This window comes from Cebus imitator, unplaced genomic scaffold (assembly GCF_001604975.1).
Source record: "Cebus imitator isolate Cc_AM_T3 unplaced genomic scaffold, Cebus_imitator-1.0 Scaffold228, whole genome shotgun sequence".
Classification (NCBI taxonomy): domain Eukaryota; kingdom Metazoa; phylum Chordata; class Mammalia; order Primates; family Cebidae; genus Cebus; species Cebus imitator.
The window spans coordinates 295,183-317,187 of record NW_016107543.1 but is presented as its reverse complement, the minus strand read 5'-3'; the positions used below and the strand labels follow the sequence as shown (position 1 = coordinate 317,187).

At 40.7% G+C, this 22,005-nt stretch overlaps 1 protein-coding gene across 1 annotated transcript in view; it reads right to left on the bottom strand.

Moving 5' to 3' along the window:
- LOC108281546 (basic proline-rich protein-like) overlaps positions 1–21,668 on the bottom strand; it is a 72,723-nt gene extending 51,055 nt beyond the window's left edge. Inside the window, exon 1 of the mRNA XM_017497174.1 lies at positions 21,108–21,668. Within this exon, the coding sequence (XP_017352663.1) occupies positions 21,108–21,668 (561 nt within the window). The remainder of the gene's footprint in view (positions 1–21,107) is intronic.
- Between the last annotated feature and the right edge of the window lie 337 nt (positions 21,669–22,005).

Here is a 22,005-nt window from a genome sequence, read left to right as displayed (position 1 = left end):
GAGGGAGGGAGGGAGGGAGGGAGGAAGGGAGGGAAGGAGGGAGGGAGGAAAGAAGGGACTCTCAAACTAGAAAAAGATAGAGTTCAAGAGTGGGTGAGGGATAAACAGGTGAAGCACAGGGGATTTTTAGGGTAGTGAAATTATATCATATGATACTATAATGGCAGATATGTGACATAATGCATTTGCTGAAACCTGTAGAACTTTAAAACACAGAGTGAACCTTAATATCTGCAAATTTCAAAAAATAATTTAGGAGGTTAGGAGATTTCAAGAAAGAATGTACACTGTAACAACATCATCTAACTGTATTACAAATCTAAGAAATAAACTCACTGAAGGGGAAGGGGAAAATGTGCTGACCTAAGTAGCTTTGGAAATGAGCAGAGTTTGTAAGACTAAAGGCAAAAGGAACTGAACATAAATACTGAACTCTAGTCAATAAAGTTGTTTGCCACGGGTGTATGGGTTAACAATTCCTATACTGTTATACATGTTTACTCTAATTGAACAATTAAGTAAATAGATGGTGAATGGTGAGTGCCAGGTTTCTCACTGCTGGAGTGGAAAGGAGAGGAACAAGTAGCAAGGAGAGGAGTCTAGAATGATCCACATGGTAATGAATTAGAATTGGAGACAACAGTAAGATCCCATGTTTAACTTTACACAGATACAGATGGTTATATATAGAAATATATAAATCAGGTTATTATTAATATATACACATGTATTTCATAGCTTTGTCAGCTAAGAGGACCTAAAAGAAATGACATCCCAGTAACAAGAAGAATACCTAGCACAAACATCTTGATTTCTAGCACCAATCTTCAATTAAAGGAACCAAGGCTCCTTAAAAAATGGCTGATTCCAGGACTGGAGCAGGAAATTGTAAGATGAGCCTAAAGCATCATGCAGTGTCAGAAAGTAAGGAAGTATTGAAAACACACACACACACACACACACACAGACACACACACACACACACACACAGACACACACACACACACACAGACACACACAGACACACATTGATGGGACATGTCGAAAGGGGTGCAGGAGGCCGGATGTGGCTCATGCCTGTAATCCCAGCACTTTGGGAGGCCGAGGCAGGTGGATCACCTGAGGTCAGGAGTTTGAAACCAGCCTGGACAACATAGCAAAACCTTGTCTCTACTAAAAAGACAAAAAATAGTGGGGTGTGCTGGCAGGTGCCTGTAATCCCAGCTACTTGGGAGGCTGAGGCCCAAACATCACTTAAACCTGGGAGGCAGAGGTTGCACTGAGCCAAGATCACACTATCGCATTCCAGCATGAGCGACAGAGCAAGCAAGGCTCCGTCTCAAAAAAAAAAAAAAAGAAAGGGTCACACAGGAACCAACTGAAAGAGTTCCCAATGGCCAAAGCTGGAATAATTTCCATAACAAAATAAAATAATATTGGATTATAACCCAAAGTATAAAATAAGTATGCATGATTCCATACTTGTATCAATAAGTATTGAATAAATAAATAAGTGGGGCTGGGCACAGTGGCTCATTCCTGTAATCCCAGTACTTTGGGAGGCTGAGTTGGGCCGATCACTTGAGGTCAGGAGTTCTAGACCAGTCTGGCCAAACATGCCGAACCCCATCTCTACTAAAACTACAAAAATTAGCTGGGTGTGCTGGTACATACACGTAATCCCAGATACTCAAGAGGCCAAGGCAGGAGAATTGCTTGAACCCAAGAGGCGGAGGTTGCAGTGAGCGACATTGCATCACTGCATGCCAGCCTGGGCGACAGAGACAGGCTCCATCAAATAAATAAATGGGAGACAAGAAATGAATTTCCAGTGCAGACGAATTTGAAATAATTTATGTACTACTCCTCTCCTCCTCTCTAAAGTTGAAGGAGCATATCTCCCACTCCTTAAGTAGGCTGCACATAGCAACTTTCTTCCAAAGAGTATGGAAAGGATGAATAAGAAGTCACCATACAGTAGAGAAACCTGACAAACATCCTATTAGCCAGGTGATCAAAGTCAACAGCAACAGTCATAATCATGCTGACAGCATGTACAGTTGACATGATGGGATGAAAATGGCACGTCTCCTCTGTGATCTTCCTCCTCAAAACAAATAACCCCAGTCTAGTCATGAGAAAAATACCAGACAAATTTTAATATTGGGACATTCTACAATATACCTCACCAGTACTCCTCAAAACTATCAAGGTCATCAAAAACAAGAAAGGTCTGGGAAACTGTCACAGCAAGAGGAGCCCAAGGACCCTAAATTAAATGAGGTATCCTGGATGGGATCCTGGAACAGAAAAAGAACATTAGGCAAAAACTAAAGAAAATTGAATGAAGGCCGGGCGCGGTGGCTCAAGCCTGTAATCCCAGCACTTTGGGAGGCCGAGGCGGGTGGATCACGAGGTCAAGAGATCGAGACCATCCTGGTCAACACGGTGAAACCCCGTCTCTACTAAAAATACAAAAAATTAGCTGGGCATGGTGGCGCGTGCCTGTAATCCCAGCTACTCAGGAGGTTGAGGCAGGAGAATTGCCTGAACCCAGAAGGCGGAGGTGAGCCGAGATCGCGTCATTGCACTCCAGCCTGGGTAACATGAGTGAAACTCCGTCTCAAAAAAAAAAAAAAAAAAAAAAAAGAAAATTGAATGAAATGTGGATTTTAGTTAAGAATGGATCTGTACTTGTTCATTGCCTGTAACAAAAGTACCATACTAATGTGAAATGCTCACAGTAAGGGATACTGGAGGGGAGAGGAGGAATAGGGGAACTCCGTACTATCTGCTTAATTTTTCTATAAATCTGAAACTGTTCTAAAAATATAAAGCCTATTAATTTAAAAAGTGACAGATGGTATAATCTTAATGTTTTACAAATAAAAAAAGGTGGGGTTCCATTCATTCATTAACTTGATCTTTACTGAGTCCTTCTTATATGCCATTTACGCAGTGTTAAACGCCAGAACATTAACAATGGCCATCTCTGGGTAGTGAATTGCAGCCATTTTCATAATCTTTATATTATCTATATTTATAAAATGTTCTAAAAATATGTGTTTTGGAATCAGAAAAAAATAAGTAAAATAAAAATCATTATGCAAGCATGAGGTAATATTACTCACAAATTGGACAGACTTTAATTTTTGGTCCTCATCTTTATTTCACTCAGTAGTAGTGGGCTCAGCTGGTAGTAGTGGGCTCAACTCAGGTAGTTGTGAACAAGTAAAGGAAGCCCCCTGGTCAGAGATCAAGTGGGGAATAAAGAAGATCCAACAGGAGGTGGAGTGTTAAAGTATATACTTTATTCCTGTAGATGATGAATACTATACATATATATAATTTTGAATATTAACTCTCCTTACTAAATTCTTTTTCCTCCATGTTTCTTGAGTAGTAACTGACAAATATCCTTACTAAATTATAAGTAAAATAGCCTATGTAATTATAGTTGTGCATACTGAAATTGTTAAAAATATAATTATATAATTATCCCCCAATGATGTCACTAAGGACAGGTTGTTTTTATTATGATTTTACTTTTAAAGTTACTCCATATTAATTTTTAAAATACTTCCTTTCAAAACACTTTAGGAGGTCACATGTTAATTTAAGTACTTGCTTCTTCACCTGCATCTACTCACAGGGAATAAAAGGTCACAAAAATAACCTATTCCATCTGTCTCATCCAACTTTTAAAAAAAATCTGCTCTAAAAATATACCCACAAACTTACTAGATGAATAAGCACATAACCAAAAAAACATGAAGAAGTCAAAAGCAAGGTCTACATGAGAGATCATATCTTTATTATTATATATGCTTTCCAATTAATTTTATGAAGCCATTATAACCCTGATACCAAAACTTGGTGAAGACCTAAAAAAGGAAACTTCTGACCAGTATATAAAACATTTGTGGCTGGGCACAGTGGCTCACGCCTGTAACCCCAGCACTTTGGAAGGCTGAGGCAGGTGGATCGCAAGGTCAGGAGTTCAAGACCAGCCTGGCCAAGATGGTGAAACCCTGTCTCTACAAAAAATACAAAAATTAGCTGAGTGTTGTGGTGGGCACCAGTAATCCCAGCTACACAGGAGGCTGAGGCAGGGAATTGCTTGAGCCCAGGAGGCAGAGGTTTCAGTGAGTCAAGATCCCGCCACTGCACTCCAGCCTGGGTGACAGAGTGAGACTCTGTCTCAAACAATAACAGCAGCAACAACAAACTACTTACTTGCTCTTCAGGGCCAGGCGAGGTGACTCATGCCTGTAATCCCAGCACTTTGGGAGGCCGAGGTGGGCAGATGACCTGAGGCTGGGAGTTTGGAACCAGCCTTACTGACATGTAAAAACCCCGTCCATACTAAAAATACAAAATTAGCTAGGAGTGGTGACACATGCCTGTAATCCCAGCTACTTGGTAGGCTGAGAGAGGAGACTTGCTTGAATCCAGGAGGCTGAGGTTGTGGTCAGCCAAGAATGCACCATTACACTCCAGCCTGGGCAATAAGAGCAAAACTCCATCTCAAAAAAAAAAAATTTGCTCTTCAATGTAAATGATGATGCTACTCACAGTGATTATAACCCAAGGAAGCCTGAGCAACCCTGCTCAAAACACACTACTCACCACTGAACATGGAAGAGATTTTAAAAGATGTCTCAATATATTGCCTCTTTTATTTAACCAAAGTCACTATTCTATCTGGTGGGTTTTCTATGAGGCGATCAACCTTTCACAAACAAGAGCTCTTCTAACATAAACGACATGTGCAGTCACATCTGAATGCCTTGGGCTTCCTGCAAGTGTAATGCCCAGTGTGAAAGGCACCATTAACTACATAAGAACATCCCCCAGATGCTTCTGACATCGCAGCATTCACTCTATATAGGACCTGATGCTACAGAGTCTTCCCACAGTTATGTTCAACTAGGGAGCGAACAATATCACATGGTGTAAATGTCCCCACACCAAAGAGAAAAGACAAAATCAAAAACAACCATAAACAATGCCATATTCTTCGAGAAATATTTATTGAGTGTTTATCACAGGCTAAGCACAAAAAAGTAAATGAGATAGATCTAATCTCTACCTTAATTAAGAGTTTACAGTCTAGCAGAGAATATAGACTTAAGTAGACAATTAGAATAAATTGCAACAATAAAGGAAGTAATGGGTGTGCAGGCCCATCGTAGAGGCACCTAGTCTAGAGGGAAAGGTATCAGGGGAGACCTCTCAGAGAACTTATCTTTCACCCGAAACCTCCAAAATTAGCAGGCCAAGAATGTGTATTGGGGGACAGGTGGGAAGTTGGTGAGATGAGTAAAAGAACGGCCCAGGCATTGGAACATCATGTACAGCAGTCCAGAAGTGAGAGATCACAGTTAGACAAAATTTTCAAGGTGGAGGGCAGAACACAGAGGTCAGGAGGAAGGTGGTGAAAGAGTAATATGGAGGGCAAGCTTGTAGCAATATACAGTGTTTTGTACTAAAAGTAATATAAAATCATTTGAAGTCCCATATTTAAAAGGTAAACACAGCCCTGGCAATGCTGCATTTTCTGTTATAATTCATAACTGCCCTAAAATGCAAATTCTGTCAACTTCCAGGCAGCTTATAGATATCTATGCCAGCAAGTCAGGGTAGGAAAAGCAAACAGGAAAAGATGACTGAAGGACAAGGGAACAGGGGGAATTTGCAACACTAGAGGCATGATACGATTACCACACCCCATGGAAAAACCGCTGTAGAATTTGAAGGCCAGCTGAAAAGACTCTGACTTGGTAGGATGCATCCAAGAGCACTAGGTTTTGTAGACTGGTGAAAGTTTTTGAAATTTTCCCAAATTCTCTGATCTTGTACATTTACAAAGCTACTCTTTTGTTTATTTAGAGGAGAATAACATCTTATGGGTCATATTTTTCAAACTACTGAAAGATTAAGGCTGCCTCCTGTTTTCTAAGTAATGCTCCTAATACACTGAAAGCAAAAAATATTTGTCTGTGTTCCCTAACAGTTGCAAGTGTTTTTGTTGATATATGTTTCTAAAACTCAAAAGTTCACTTCAATCAACCTTTTATTTGGAGGCAGGATGAATGGCCAAATGCTACTGAAAACAATTCCACCAACCAAATACCAATCAAAGTATTCCTAGAGGGGAAATTTTGTAAAAGTATTGGAACTACTAAAGCAGAACTCACATTTCCAAAAAGAAAAATGGCATAAATTTCTGCCTTTTCTGGCATTACACTCAAGAAAATATTTGAGGTTTTTGTCTACGGGGAAAAGGGCAGGGTTAACACCACCCTTTAAATGACTCACCAAATTAATTCTACAAAGTTTAATGCTGGGCCCTCTCGTTAGCAAAAAAAAAAAAAAAAAAAGTCCCAAGTACTGGCAAAGACTTTTTACATGTGAATGCTTGTCCCCACTGGGCATAATCACAGAAATGTCAGATTCTCTCTTTTTGCTGGTGATGTTATTCTCATTTTACTTCATCAGCCCTCTGTATACTTCTGCAATCATCCCTCATCCCATCCCCTAACCCCTCTCCTCTTTTCACAGCACCTCTAAGCCTGTTGGTTGGCAGTCACACTCTTGGAGGTGGGAGTGCAGGAGAGGGAAAGAAGAGAGAGACACAAGAAGAAATTCTGTTCTCCCTTCCCTTCGGGTCCTTCCACTGGTTCTCACCTCCTCCCTAGGTAAGGCCCCATTCTAGCCCTCATTCTGTCTCCTTAGATGGTTTCTTTCCTAATCCTCAGAACCCCAGCCTGGCTCCCATCAGTTCCACACTTCTACTCAGCCCAGCTCATTGGAGTCATTCCCCAGTCACAAGTACCACCATCAGAGCTTGGAGCTGGAGAGAGGGGGATAAAGAGTGAGCTCCCCCAACTAACAAAGAGGCAGCTAGTAGAAGGGGGAGATATTCAGCAGGGAAGAAGTTTCCAGAAGCCCAAGTTGGAAGGTGGGCCCCCATCAAAATATTGTCTATAGTCCTCTTCTCTAGGTATAATACTTGAAAAATAGTTTTAAAAAAATAGGTTGGCCTGCGAATTAGCCTAAAACCATGGTCCTTTTTCCCATAAAAAACATTGCTTCTATAAGAAAATATCTAAGTAAACATTGGAAAATAATCTATTTATTGATTTTTTTTTTTTAATTCTAAGATCAGGATGCTATTTCAGCCTCATTTTCCCTTAAATGAACAAGGGAAGAAGGGACTCCCAGAGACCCATCCCAGAACCCTCCTTGTACTGGTGGTGGTGGGCAGGGAGTAAAAATCTGTGTCATCTCCAGGACTTCCATAAGTGAACTACTAACAGTAAGACAGTCTTTCTAAAAATCATGGGTTATGCCTAACCACCCTGTCATTTCTAGCCAACCATGCCTCCCACCCCAAAGCAACCTCCACCTTGGAAACAGTAGAAAACCATATTTCATTCTAGGGTATCTGAGTATTCTCTACATTTAATTAAATGTCACAAGTATCTCTTGAAGTTACATATTGCTATTTTAAGGAAGAAAGCAACCTAGTTGGTAATCCAACTTCTATAAAGTCTCATTGGCAGCTTATGGTAGAAACAAAAATAAAAATTCCCAGTTCCCTGTCACAGGTACACTGAAGTCATCAGACCATTAGGATTTCTGCAGTCACTCTTAAATATATCTCTAAGACTTTTGTGTTTAATTTTCCTGTCGTATTACTTGAAACCTTCATGGGAACCTTGTCTTATCTATTTTCACACCAATTACATAAAAGTACCATAGTAGGGGAAAACGGCTTTCAGCTTGTCTACAGCATGTTTTAAACTTACATAAAATTTTTGATCTGTAAAATGTCATCCTTAAGGCATAGACTTTTTACCTTTTATCAAGAGGGAAAACGTATTGGCAGGCTAAAATCATACCTCATACCTCCAGCTTTGTTTTGGTTTGCAGGAAGTTGTCAGCATAAAATAGAAAAGTCGTCAGTATGTTCTGGTAGTGGCTAGGTTTGACCTGCTAACTGTGTTTGCCCTGTGGCCTAAGAAATGTGTAGTGTTTATATTTTTAATTTTCCTTCTGTAGAGGAAAAAATGAAAATACCTGTATACTCACAACACAGAAAAAACAAAAACCTGAAACTAAAACAATGAGAGTACTTTAGACTAAGTTTTAACTAGTAACCAGCCTATAAATCCAGGATTAACACTTTCACAATCTTTATTTGAGAGTCTAAGAATCTATTCTACAGAAACATCTGCATAAGGCCGGGCACAGTGGCTCTTGCCTGTAATCCCAGCACCTTGGGAGGCCGAGACAGGAGGATTACCTGGGGTCAGGAGTTCATGATCAGCCTGGGCAACATGGTGAAACCCTGTCTCCACTAAAAATACAAAAATTAGCCAGGCGTGGTGGTGCAGGCCTGTAATCCCAGTTACTCAGGAGGTCAAGGCATGATAATAGCTTGAACCCGGGAGGTGAAGGCTGCTGTGAGCCAAGATTGTCCCATTCCACTCCAGCCTGGGTGACAGAGTGAGATTCCATCTAAAAAAAAAAAAAAAAAAAAAATCTGCATATGTACACTAAGATGCACAGATAAAGATGTTTTCTACAGCACCCTGGATATACAAAATATTTGGAACCAACCTTAAATATCCATCAATAGGACAATTGCTAAATAAATTGGGAAATACTGTGTTGCAGTTTAAATATATATACACATAGATAAGATAGATGGATAGATTGATTCACATGAAAAAGTCTCTAACACTGCTATGGTAAAAAACAAACAACAAAAAACCAGGGTGGGTGCAGTGGCTCACACCTGTAATCCCAGCACTTTGGGAGAAGAAGGATCATTTGAGCTCAGGACTTTAAGATGAGCCTGGGCAACACAGCAAGACTCTCTTCTCTACTAAAAATAAAAATAATTAGGTGGGCATGGTGGCATGTACCTGTGGTCCCAACTACTCAGGGGAGTGAGGCGGGAGAATCACTTGAGCCTAGGAGATTAAAGCTGCAGTGAGCCACAATCATGACATTACGCTCCAGCCTAGACAACAGAGAGAGAACTCAGCTCTAAACCACTCCCCCCAAAAAAACCCCAAGTATTCTATATACATCTATGTTGTACAAATATCCTACAATAAAAGTGCATCTATCAGTTATTTTCATAGTTAAAAAAATACACGGACCATGACATCAACCAGATGTTGATGCTCTCTACAGCACTGTGGATATATAAAATATTTGGAAACAGCCTTAAACATCCATCAGTATTTTATCAAAATAAAAAGACTGCAATACCAAGTGTTGGTAAGGATATGGAACAACTGTAACTCCAGCATATACTGCTGGTGGGAGTGTAAAATTGGCATAATCACTTGGGAAAAGTATTTGGACTTTAACATACACCTACCCTATGACCTAGTAATTCTACTCCTAGACATATTTATCCAAGAGAAATGGGTGCTTATGTTCACAAAACAAGTTATACAAGAACGCTCATAGCAGCTGTATTCATGATAGCCAAAAACTGAAAACAACTCATTGTCCATCAGCATAAGAATGGATAAACAAATTATGAAATATTCACACAATGGAAATACTAATTAGCAAAAAGAAACAAACCAATACACACAACATGGATACATTTCAAAAATATTATGTTAACAACAGATATAAAAAAGTACATACTGACTGCATTATGATAGAAGTCAGAACAGTGATTAGCTCTGGGAAGGAATATTGACTGGAAGGAAAATTTTCTAGGGGGATGGAAGGTGGTGTGGCTGTATATTGATATACAGGTATCTGGATCTGGGGGGTGTGGTCACATAGGTGTATATATATGTTTAAGTCAACCAGTTTTAACACTTAAGATAAGTGGTATGTAAGTCATACCTAAAGTACTAAGAAGAAAGGGAGAAAATAAAAGGAAGGGAGAGAGGGAGGAAGAGAAGAAGAAAAGGAGAGAGAGGGAAGGAGAGAGGGAGGAAGAAATATTAGGTTGGTGCAAAAGTAATTGTAGTTTTCGCCATTTAAAAGTAATGGTAAAAACCTCAATTTTTGCACCAACCTAATAGATGGATGAATAAAAGGGCTCACACAAAAAGTTATGAGAAAAAAAGGATTTGGGGTTTTTTTTGGTGGGGGAACAGTGTCTTGCTCTGCTATCCAGGCTGGAGTACAGAGGTGCTATCTTGGCTCACTGCAACTTGCTTGAACCAACTCCCAGGTTCAAGCAATTCTCGTGTCTCAACCTCCAGAGTAGCTTGGATTGCAGGCATGTGTTACCACATCCAGCTAACTTTTACATTTTTAGTAAAGACGAGGTTTCACCATCTTGACCAGGCTGGTCTCGAACTCCTGACCTTGAATGATCCACCCGCCTCAGCCTCCCAAAGTGCCAGGATTATAGGCATGAGCCACCATGCCCAGCCAAAAAGTTTATTTTTAAAGGACTGTGAATTAAGAAGCTTTATTGAAAAGCAATGAAGAGATGTTTTCTGTAGCTACCTAAGCATCCCAGCATACTTCTCATATTAGATTTATAATATATAGTAGCTTAATTAATTCCAGTTATCACAATACTGGTTTAACTAAGTACAAATATGTGCCATTGGATATATTTTAGTAAAGCTTCTACTATTTGAACAAAAACTTTATTTTCCCATAACATACTAATATTAGAATGTCAACAATGTTAGGAGGAGACCCTAAATGAGAATTTAAATCATTCTCAAATGATTTTATTAGAGCCATCAGCCTTGAGGAAGACTTGCTATCTGGATGGTAAGACCTCTCTATTCCTGAGCTCAGATCGGTCCTATCTTCCATGTAAATGTTGGATAGTAAAAGTAAGCAGTGGAACTCAAAGACTCTAAACCTGAAAAGCCATCTGTTATAATCACCTAACCTATAATGCAGCACTGATAAACTGGAAAAGCAAGCAATGAACTTGGAAACACAGGGGAAATAAATACGAATAAATGTAGCAGAAATTATAGGATTTCTGTAGGGTGTAATGGCTTATAACATAAAAAAATTAGATCCATGATACTCATGTCAGTATGTTAAGATTCTCAGATGGTGGTAAAACTTAAAACTTACCTTATTTTTCCTATATTTAAAATGACTAAAAACTGTTTAAGTATTATACTTAAGAAATTAGGTAAAAATATTATCTTATAACTGGTACTATAGTTCCTCTTAGAGAAAGAACTGTCATTGCTTGGGAAAACAACTTGTTCTGCTGTGTGTGGCTATTGGTGGGAAATTAAACAACTATACAGGTAGTTAAACTGCCTTTTCATGTGGCAGGGAAAAAAAATATATGTATTTTTTACTTCAGATAGGATAAAGGAAGAAAGTGGCAATGAGTAGGTATAAGGCTGGGAACTAAATGAAATGAAAGAATAGAGGGTATAGCCTGATAACTGGGGTGGCAGAAGAGTATTAAGGAAAAGGTATGCCTAATGCTCAAATCATTTGCATGACTGCAATGTAAACGCCTCCTCCCTCTCCCAGCACCCCGATTCTCCAGTGATGTCTTCCGTACTCATAAGGATTTCCTGTGAAAAGGCTTTTGTGGAAATTGAGAAGGAAAATATGCCTAGGCCAGGGCTTCTCAGCCTCAGCACTATTGACAATTTGGGCCGGATGATTCTTTACTGTGGAGGGACTGTCCTGTGTATTGTAGGAAGCTTAGCAGCATCCTTAGCTTCTACCCACTAGGCGCCAGGAGCACCCTCCCCAGCTGTGACAATCAAAATGTCTCCAGATGTTACCAAAAGTCCCCAGGGTCAAAATCACCCTGGTGGCAACCGCTGGTTTGGGCCTACACAACCCAGGACAGACAGCATGCATAGCAGCATTGGAGCCTGGAGGGAAAGCTGACCTTGACAACGCATGCTCCTTGAGAATCACCCTGATCCTGAGGAGAGCCGTGAACTTCCACGGAAAGCAGTTCTTACCTAGAGTTCAAAAGACCTAGGCAGCCCATCTAACACTCGACTATAATCAGAATGAAGTTCAAATATCTCCACAAACTTTTTTTTTAATTTTAGCAAACAAAAGGGAGAAGGAAAATAGCTCTTTTTTTTTTTTTAAACTGGGGATTAACACAAAAATTCCAGTTTTACACAAACAAAACAGTGTTTTTTTTTTTTTTTTTTTTTTTTTTGAGACAAGTTTTGCTCTGTCGCCCAGGCTGGAGTGGAGTGTAATGGCGTGACCTCAGCTCACTGCAACCTCTGCCTGCCAGGTTCAAGTGATTCTCCTGCCTCAGCCTCCTGAGTAGCTGGGATTACAGATGCCTACCACCCTGCCTGGCTAATTTTTTGTATTTTTAGTAGAGACGGGGTTTCACCATGTTGGTCAGGCTGGTCTCGAATTCCTGACCTCAGGTGATACACCCGCCTCAGCCTCCCAAAGTGCTGGGATTGCAGGCATAAACCACCACTCCCGGCCACAAAACAGAGTGTTCTATAGCAAGGCAAGGAGCACAGATATTTCCTGATATGCTCAGTCGTACACAAACAGACTAGGTAAAGTTTCAAGTGCCACCTCAAAGAATCCCCCTGTGACAAAACAAAATTTCAACTGAAACATCAGGGAAGAAAAATTATATGCCTGGGAATCTATAAGAATATAGAGGGCCGGGCGCGGTGGCTCAAGCCTGTAATCCCAGCACTGTGGGAGGCCGAGGTGGGTGGATCACGAGGTCAAGAGATCGAGACCATCCTGGTCAACATGGTGAAACCCTGTCTCTACTAAAAAAAATACAAAAAATTAGCTGGGCATGGTGGCGCGTGCCTGTAATCCCAGCTACTCAGGAGGCTGGGGCAGGAGAATTGCCTGAACCCGGGAGGCGGAGGTTGCGGTGAGCCGAGATCGCGCCATTGCACTCCAGCCTGGGTAACAAGAGCGAAACTCCATATCAAAAAAAAAAAAAAAAAAAAATTCAGAGAACTGCAGGCTAGGTGACAACAAAAGCAATGAAGCTAATTTTCTCTCTCCTTCCTCCATAAAGTTTCTCATCAAAATAATCACTAGACTCTGAAGGAAAGAAATGGAGATCTTGAAAGAATCCCTAAAAGCCTCCCATAATGGAGAAAAACAGGGATGGGCCACCAATATAAGGACAAGACCATAACGGCCATGACTAGGAGTTTTCCTGTGGAAAGGCAGCTGCCGAAAAAAAAAAAAAAAGTCGCCCATACGCTGGTTCAAAAAGGGGACTGAGCAGAGAACCAGGACAGTAAAAAAAAAAAAAAACTGCCGAAAAAAAAAAAAAACGACAAAAAAGGAGGCCAATTTGATAACTCAAGTGAAAAAAATTTTAGTTTTATTTATCAGACATTTATATGGGGTTAATATATGCCAGATGCTGTTCTAAATTCTTTTTAATATTCATTCCTTTATTCTTCATATAAATTCTGTAAGATAGGTACTGCTATTATCTCAATATTACAGATAGGTACCATTATTATCTCAATATTACAGATCACAAAACTGAGGCTCATGGTCTATTTAGTGAGTAAATGGCAGTAAGAAAGTGGAAGAGTTAGAATTTGAATATAGGCAAACTCCACGCAGAGAAAATACACAGGACCTATGAGAAAAAAATAATGTTCGAAAAGAAAAGATCACCTGAAGAACTAAAGAAAATGCCTCCTTCTGAAGCAGATTTATTATTAAAGAACAGAAATGTTTAGAAAATTTTTAATTCTTGGCAACATCCAAAAAGTCATTATATGTATAAATCAGCACTTTATAGATGTAATGAAAATGAGACAATGAATGATGAGAAAAGAATACATGGCAACTTTAAAAAATATAAATAAATGTTTAACTTAAAACCATAATGAAAGCAATGACAGATGAGACAGTTAAAAAAGATAAAACAGAGAGAGCAGATCAGGAGTCCAATATATATATATATAATATAAACCCAAGTATGACAGAATAAAACAGATGGAGCAGAAGCAAAGTAGAAGAAAACTTTCCCAACTCAAAGGAAGACCTGAGTCCATCATCAACAGGGTTCACTACATACCAGGCTAAATTATTAAAAGGCCTTCCTGGCATGCTATTAAAAATACATATTAAAAGTAAGTAAGGTCTAAGTAAGACCTTGATAAAACCTAGTGACATTTTTAAGAGCAATGAAAAATATTCTATAAATCCCCAGCTAGAAGGAGTGAATTATAAATAAAATATATCAGGCTGGCATCAGACTTCTCCTTCCAAAACTGAAGACCAGAAGATAATGGCACAACTTTTAGAGGCTGAGTTGCGGGGAGGTAGAAGGAAGGGGAAAAGTGTGACCCCAGAACTTCATGCCCACAGCTAAGTTTATATGAAATAATGGAGACACATTCTCAGACATACAGAGGTGCAGCAAGCCTATTATCAAAGCTCCCTTTCTGAGAAATTCACCCAGCATTATATTCTAGATCACCATCTACCAGGACTTCACACACTGTCCAGTACAGTAGCCACTGTGGCTACTGATCAGCTGAAATGTCACTAGTACAACTGAGGAACAAATTTTTTTTGTTGTATTTAATTTTAATTAATAATTTCGGCCAGGCGCGGTGGCTCACGCTTGTAATCCCAGCACTTTGGGAGGCCGAGGCGGGTGGATCATGAGGTCAAGAGATCGAGACCATCCTGGTCAACATGGTGAAACCCCGTCTCTACTAAAAATACAAAAATTAGCTGGGCATGGTGGCGCACGCCTGTAGTCCCAGCTACTCGGGAGGCTGAGGCAGGAGAATTGCTTGAACCCAGGAGGCAGAGGTTGCGGTGAGCCGAGATCCCGCCATTGCACTCCAGCCTGGGTAACAAAAGCGAAATTCCGTCTCAAAAATAATAATAATAATAATAATAATAATTTAAATTGAAATAGCCACATGTGCAGTCTTAATATCTAAGATATAAAATAGAGTTCAAGGATGAAAAATTAATGGTACCAAAAGTAAGAAATGAACAAGTTAAGCAGGAAAAATATATTCTTGCTTGTTTTTTGAGACAGGATGTCACTCCATCACCCAGGCTGGAGTGCAGTGGCCCAATCTCAGCTTACTGCAGCCTTGATCTTCTGGGCTCAAGTGATCCTCCCACCTTCTCAAAGGGTTGGCATTACAAGCATGAGCACCATGCCTGGTCCGATTTTTCTTTTAAGACATTAGGAAAGGCTGGGTGCAGTGGCTCACACCTGTAATCACAGCACTTTGGGAAGCCAAGGTGGGCAGATCACCTGAGATCAAGAGTTCAATACCAGCCTGGCCAATGTGGTGAAACCCCATCTCTACTAAAAATGTAAAAATCAGCCAGGCGTAGTGGCGTGCACCTGTAATCCCAGCTACTCAGGAGGCTGAAGCACGAGAATTGCTTGAACTTGGGAGGTCGAGGTTGCAGTGAGCCAAGATCACACCACTACACTACAGCTTAGGTAACAGAGGGAGAATCCGTCTCAAAAAAAAAAATAAACAAAGACGTTAGGGTAAAACTATTTGTGAAATAAACATAGGATATATAACTTAAAGGAAAAAAAAACTCACTTAATAATTGTCTTATTTCATTTGGGCGGTTATAACAAAATACTACAAATTAGGTAGCTTATAAACAACAGAAATTTATTTCTCACAGTGGGAGACTGGTAAGTCCAGATCACCAGCAGATTCAGTGTCTGGTGAGGGCTTGCTTTTTAGTTCAAACATAGCACCTTCTAACTGTGTCCTCACATAGTGAAAGGAGTAAGGCAGTTATCTGGGGCCTCTTTTATAAGGGTATTAATACCATTCATAAGGGGTAATCACCTCCCAAAGGCTAATACAATCACATTTGTAATTAGGTTTCAACATATGAATTTTGGCAAGACACAAACATCCAGAGCATAGCAGTGATCTAAGAAAACCCTCAGGAAAGCCAAGCTCCATGGCTCATGCCTATAATCCTAGCACTTTGGGAGGCCGAGGTGGGTGTATCATGAGGTCAGGAGCTCAAGACCAGCCTGGTCAACATAGTGAAGTCCCATCTCTACTAAAAATACAAAAATTAGGCCAGGCGCGGTGGCTCACGCCTGTAATCCCAGCACTTTGGGAGGCTGAGGGGTGGGGATCACCAGGTCAGGAGATCGAGACCATCCTGGCTAACACAGTGAACCCACCTCTACTAAAAATACAAACAATTAGCCAGGCATGGTGGCAAGTGCCTGTAGTCCCAGCTATTCAAAAGGCTGAGGCAGGAGAATGGCTTGAACCCGGGAGGCAGAGGTTACAGTGAGCCAAGGACGTGCCACTGCACTCCAGCCTGGGCATCAAGGGAGACTCCATCTCAAAAAAGAAAAGAAAAGAAAACCCTCAGGAGACAATAACAAGTGAAAAACTGTAAGTAGAAAAATCAATATACGAACCTATACACAAATATATCCCAACTTTTAAGGTAAATCCATATAATAAACACTGAGAAAAATACATGGAAATTTAACAATTATTGATTCTGAGTACTGTATCCTATTGCATGTTTTCTAAATTTTCTATAATTAGCATTATTACTTTTATAATCAGAAAAGTTTAACATAAAAAAGGAATAGAACTATAGTCATATCTTACTTTTCAGAATTCAACTGAGCAGTAGCCTTACCAATCTGGAAGCAATCCAGTGTCAAAAATTAAGCAAAAAAGATTCTGAGCAGCCAAAATACATCTTACAAAGCCCACAGTTAAAGGTGTGGATACTTTGTTAATCAAGAAAGCCCTTTGTAACTTCTCTTACACATATCTCAATTTCAACTAACTTGGTTATCTGATGTTCCAGAAACACTGGGAATGTAGACACACAGACAAAAGTACAAAGTGATAGGCCCTGGCCTTACAGCAGGAAAAAAAATAATGAAAATAAAAATATAAAGCAGACACAGATACTTACAAAGCAGTTCAGGGGCAACTATGGCCAAAACATCTTACACAATACATTTCCATAAAGTGTGATAATAGATATTCACAATAACAACTTTGAGTTAAACAGTGCTCTAAAGAGGTCCATTTGAAGACAGCCATAGACTAGTTGGTTAAAGAAAAGTTCCTAATGCGTTTTAGAAAAAAACTGGTCACAAATGTTTATAATAAAAAATTAAGAGTGCTTAAAGAAAATCTCAGCTATCCAGAGCAACTCATTCCTGCAAGTTCCCCATAGTTGGAATTTTACTATACGGAAATGGATTTTATGGTTGGCTGCATTGACCAATACAGGTCTGGAGAACAATCTGGAAGGAAATGATTAATGACTTCTTCTTTACAAGGAAGTTTAAAAATAAGTATTCATATCAGAATCAGCATTAATGCAGCAATTGCTACTACATGCAGCCAGGTTGTTGATGTTATTTTGGCTTAAATCCATATTCTGGGCAGGATTTAGTACCATGTAGGCAGTTGGGACATATCAGCTACCAGGGTAAAGTCAGTAGGCCCCATTCCATCACACAGGACAAGCTATGAAAAAAAGAAATACCTATTCTACCTCCTTCATACTCACCTCTTTTGCTTTTGACTTCAAAAGCGGGGCTAGAAAGACCAGGAAGCAGAGACTAATTATGTTTATATCTGTGAAGCAAAGATTATACAAACTGCCAACACTTCATTGTTTTTGTTTTCAGCGTGGTTATCACAAAACAAAAACAAAAAGATAACTTCTACATCTGAAGCCCTATTATTTGAAAACAGACCTGAATATTTCCTCCTCTTTCAATAAAGCAGAAAGCACCCTTCATTTTACTTATCTATAGGGTACTTATTTGCTGATAGGGGACTAGTTACTATTTCTATATGAGAGCTTGACAAAGTCTATCTAAAGAAGCTATTTCCTGAGTTACCCTAGAAGCCTCTCACTGTTTTGATACTCGCCAAAAATCCAAGAGAGCTTTTTTTTTTTTTTTAATTTCTCCACCTTCCATACCCCTCAGGGCTAAAAAGAGAAAAACATGACCACAAGCATAGTTAATGATCCATTAGCAATCTGACCTCTCTGAGTTTCTATTTGTCTTTTGTTCCTTTTTCTTTTAAATATCCTTACTACTTATTTTTTTCCTGTTTACAAAAATAACACATGGTCGTTGTCACAATTCAAACAACACAAAGATGTATGAAATAAAAATTAATAATAACCTCCCCTCCTCCAAACTCTCACTCTTCTCCCAAGGAAGCCAATGTTAACAGACTGGTATGTATTCTTTTTCACTTCTTCCTAGGCTTACACAAACATTTATAACATATGTATCTTTTCTGGTTTTGTCCTTTGGTTTTCAAGCAAAAATGGGATATTACATATTCTATCATGCATTTTGCCATTTAGTCTTAAAAATATGCCATGGATGCCTTTCAAGCCTATATATAGATCCACAGAATCTTTTTTTAGTGGCTGTGAAGTATTCTGTAAGACAAATGTCCCATAATTCATTCAATCATCACCCTGAGTCTCCCAACTCACTAACATTTAGGATAGATCTTTGTGCATATACTACTTTATGTCCTTTAAGTTTCAGTGACAGATTTTTAGAAGTGAGGTTTCTAGATCAAGTGAAACATCTCTAAACGTTTAAAAGTTTACATTTAAACAAAATTAATTTTAGGCCTTGAGAATTTCTGTTTTCTTTTTCATTATGCAAAATTTTGTTATCAACCTTTCATAATACTTTACATATTTTATTCTTAAAAGCACACACATTATGTCAGAAAATACATTTATGCTTACGTAGTTATAAATAAATAAATGCTTAAGTTATGACTGTGATGTCCAGCATTAAATCACTGTGCAAATGCTTATGCCTTGGTTTATGAAAGTCGTAATTCTTTGTGGAAACCCCACCCCCACAGCCATGTGGCAGCACTAGAGTTGCAGTCCTCACATCCTGTGACTCCCTCTCACAGAGTAACTATATAGACGTCAGGACCTCCATTTTTTCTAATTTCAACAGTTAACCTTAAAAAGTGTGTGGTGGGAGAGACAAATAGCAACAAACAACAAATTGATGGCCATTTTGGGTTTCTAATATCGACAAATTATTTGTAACACAATGAATAATGCTCCTGTACTACAGCAGAGACTATGTTCCATAAGAAATAAAACCTATAACCAACATGTTGCTATTATTATTATAGAAACCTTTCAAAAACATATTCTTCAAACATTTTTCAGTAAAATCACTGGATGAATCACACTTTACACTCCTTTTCTCTACTTCAGATTCAAGTTCTAATTGCAAACTTAAAAAAAAAGCCTTAAAGAAATACTTTAACCAACGAAGCTCCTTATAATTTAGTTTCAGATTCCTTCATATATTTTAAATCACCAACAGAGATTGTTAAGACACAGCAAGTTTGATACAGAAGTATGTGACATGCAATTAATCTCCATTCATACCCTGCTCTACTTGTCAGCAAACAAAGGTTCTGCTTTAGAAGGAGATCTGAAGACTTCAATTAAAAACAGTCAGCTAACAAGAAAATAATCTAAGCTAAAGGAAGGTGGCAGGTGCAGAAATGAGTTGTTTACCAAAGTGTCAGTTTTGAACAATAAAGAACTGCACATCAAAAATGCTGAAGGAGTGAATTTCATTGCAAGCCTCTGAAAATAAAAAGAATTTTCTACCAAAGCTAGACAAAAAACTGAAGTATAGTTTAACAAGCTTATAAAATAGGTTTCCTCTCACCAAATGACAGATACCAATAAAAAGAATCACTTTACATCTTTCAATGCAAGGGCAGAGTTAAACTTTTTGCCATAGTTCCTTCTCTTAGAAACCAAAGACAATTACAGCTTTCTTTCACAAGCCTAACATTAAACCAACAACAAAGGGAAAGGCTGGAATGCTTCTTCTTAGACACCCAGATAATGCTCTTTTACCCTGCAAATAGTTTTCTACCCGCAAAGTTTAAATTTATTCTCATCACAAGTAAAATGGATTTTGGAAACCTCTCCTCAAAAGAAAGATCTAGTTGACAGCTTTTACATAGAAGCAATCCAGAATGGAAACAGTGCTACAAACAGAGACCAAAAGGACTTGCCAAATATTTGATTAGGAGGCATTATACCGAGATAACAAGGTAATGGAGATATAAAACTGATTAAATTGAGAGAAACTGAAAAAAATAACTGCTTGCCAAAAATATGACCTGCCCAAAGCAGGCCATCTGTTAAATATGTGTCAAATATGTCAACTTAGATGCCAAAAGGCTTAATTCTGAATAGTTTCCTCCTGGGACCTTATGCAACTGCAGATTCCAGGCTTCTATCCTCCCTGGAAGGTTAGTCACAGGAAAGCAAGTAAAAGTGACTTTCACCATGAAACCCAGCAGATGAAACTGCCCATTAGCGACGTCTCTTTGCCATATCTCTTTGCGATATCTCTTTGGAGTGTTGGCAGTGTGTGTGGAGTGTTGGTGAGGATGGCCGAAACTCTTCAAACCACTGCTTAGACACTGTAGTGGGAAGGTGAACACACCAAATGGGAGCACTTCTAGAAAAGGAGTTAAGGCCATACTGAGAACGAGCCTGCCTTGGGGTGGGTGAGACCCCTTAAACGTCTGCAGGGTGATAAAGGGAGGGCCGGGGTTTTCGCTCTGACAAAACTCGGGTCAACCACCGGGCCTTGGCCCATGGGGATCCCATGAGCCCCTCGCAGCCCCCTGGAGAGCCTCAGGGGCCTCAAAGCAGGAAGGTTTGGGGTCTTCTGTGAGAGGTGAGGAAGTTGGGGCTGGGGAAGGAGGGGGGACGGGAAACCCACAGATGTAGGGAAGTCCCTCAGAGGAAGGGACAGGGGGAGGACCAGGCCAGGTGGCATGAGGACCAAGAACCCGGCCTGAAGGAGTTTAGAAGCCGGGGAGGTGAAATGGAGGCGAGGAGGTGCCTCGAGGAAGATGTGGGACTCCAGGGAGTGAAAGGGGTCCTGAGGTGAGAGGATGGAAAGCTGGCTCTGGGGAGTTGAGGGCTCTAGAAGCCTTGAGGTTCTAGAAGGAGGTGAGTGATGGAGCTGAAGAGAAAGCCCGGCCGGGGGAGGCCTGGTGTCTCCTCTCCTGCCTTCGGCTCAGCACTGGAGGGGGCCTGCGCCAGGGCGTTACCTTCCAGGAGCCAACGGATCTCCTCAGGGAGGGCGGCGGCCTGCATTTGGCTGGGCCAGAGGGAGGCGACGTGCGAGGCGGGACGGGGCGCGGGCCCTGGTCTGGAGGTGGACGGGCTGGAGGGCGACCCGGCTGCGCCGCGAGGCACCTGTACCTCAGCCGCGCTCGCCGCCAGCCCAGCCCGGCCGCGGGGCGGGGCCGTGGGTCCCGGGGCGCGTCAGGAAGTGGCGCGGGCGGCTGGCGGCGGGCTGCTGCCCGGGACGCGGCGCGGATGCACGTGGCGCTCACGCCGGGGCTCAGCGGTAGAAGGATAGGGGGTGCCGGAAGCGCCGCACCCTGAGAGGCCGAAGGTGCGCCCCTCCAGCACTCACCAAAACAAAAGACTTCACAAGGCTCAAAGGAACCACGGCTTTGGAGGCTCCATCCTAAAGCACTGAACAGTTGGCCTCGCGGTGGCAGACGTGAAGGACCACGGGGTGCCTGAGGGGTGCCGGGAGGCAAAATCCAAGGAAGAGATGAATCCCCGGGACCCTCAGTTGCCGGTCCAGTTCGCACCTCCATCCCCAAAAAGGAGGGCAGATCGTCACTCTTAGGGAAGCCACAATGTTGGAAGTCCCAATGAACAATATAAGGCCACCAACATTTGGGAGAATCGCCGCCGCAGCGCGGCAGCAAGGGACGCAGGAAGCCAAACTGTGCCTTTCTCCCTCAGGCTGGAAAGGCCCTGAGGAAAGGAAGGGGTAACTCAGGGAGAAAGCCGAGGCGAGAACAGAACCCTTTCCCTCCAAGAGCTGAGGAAGGGATGAAAGCGAAGGACAAAATCACAGGGCTTCATTCAAGGTGCAGTGGGTGTCAGAGTCCTGGTTGTGACATGGTACTGTAATACTGCCGGATGTTA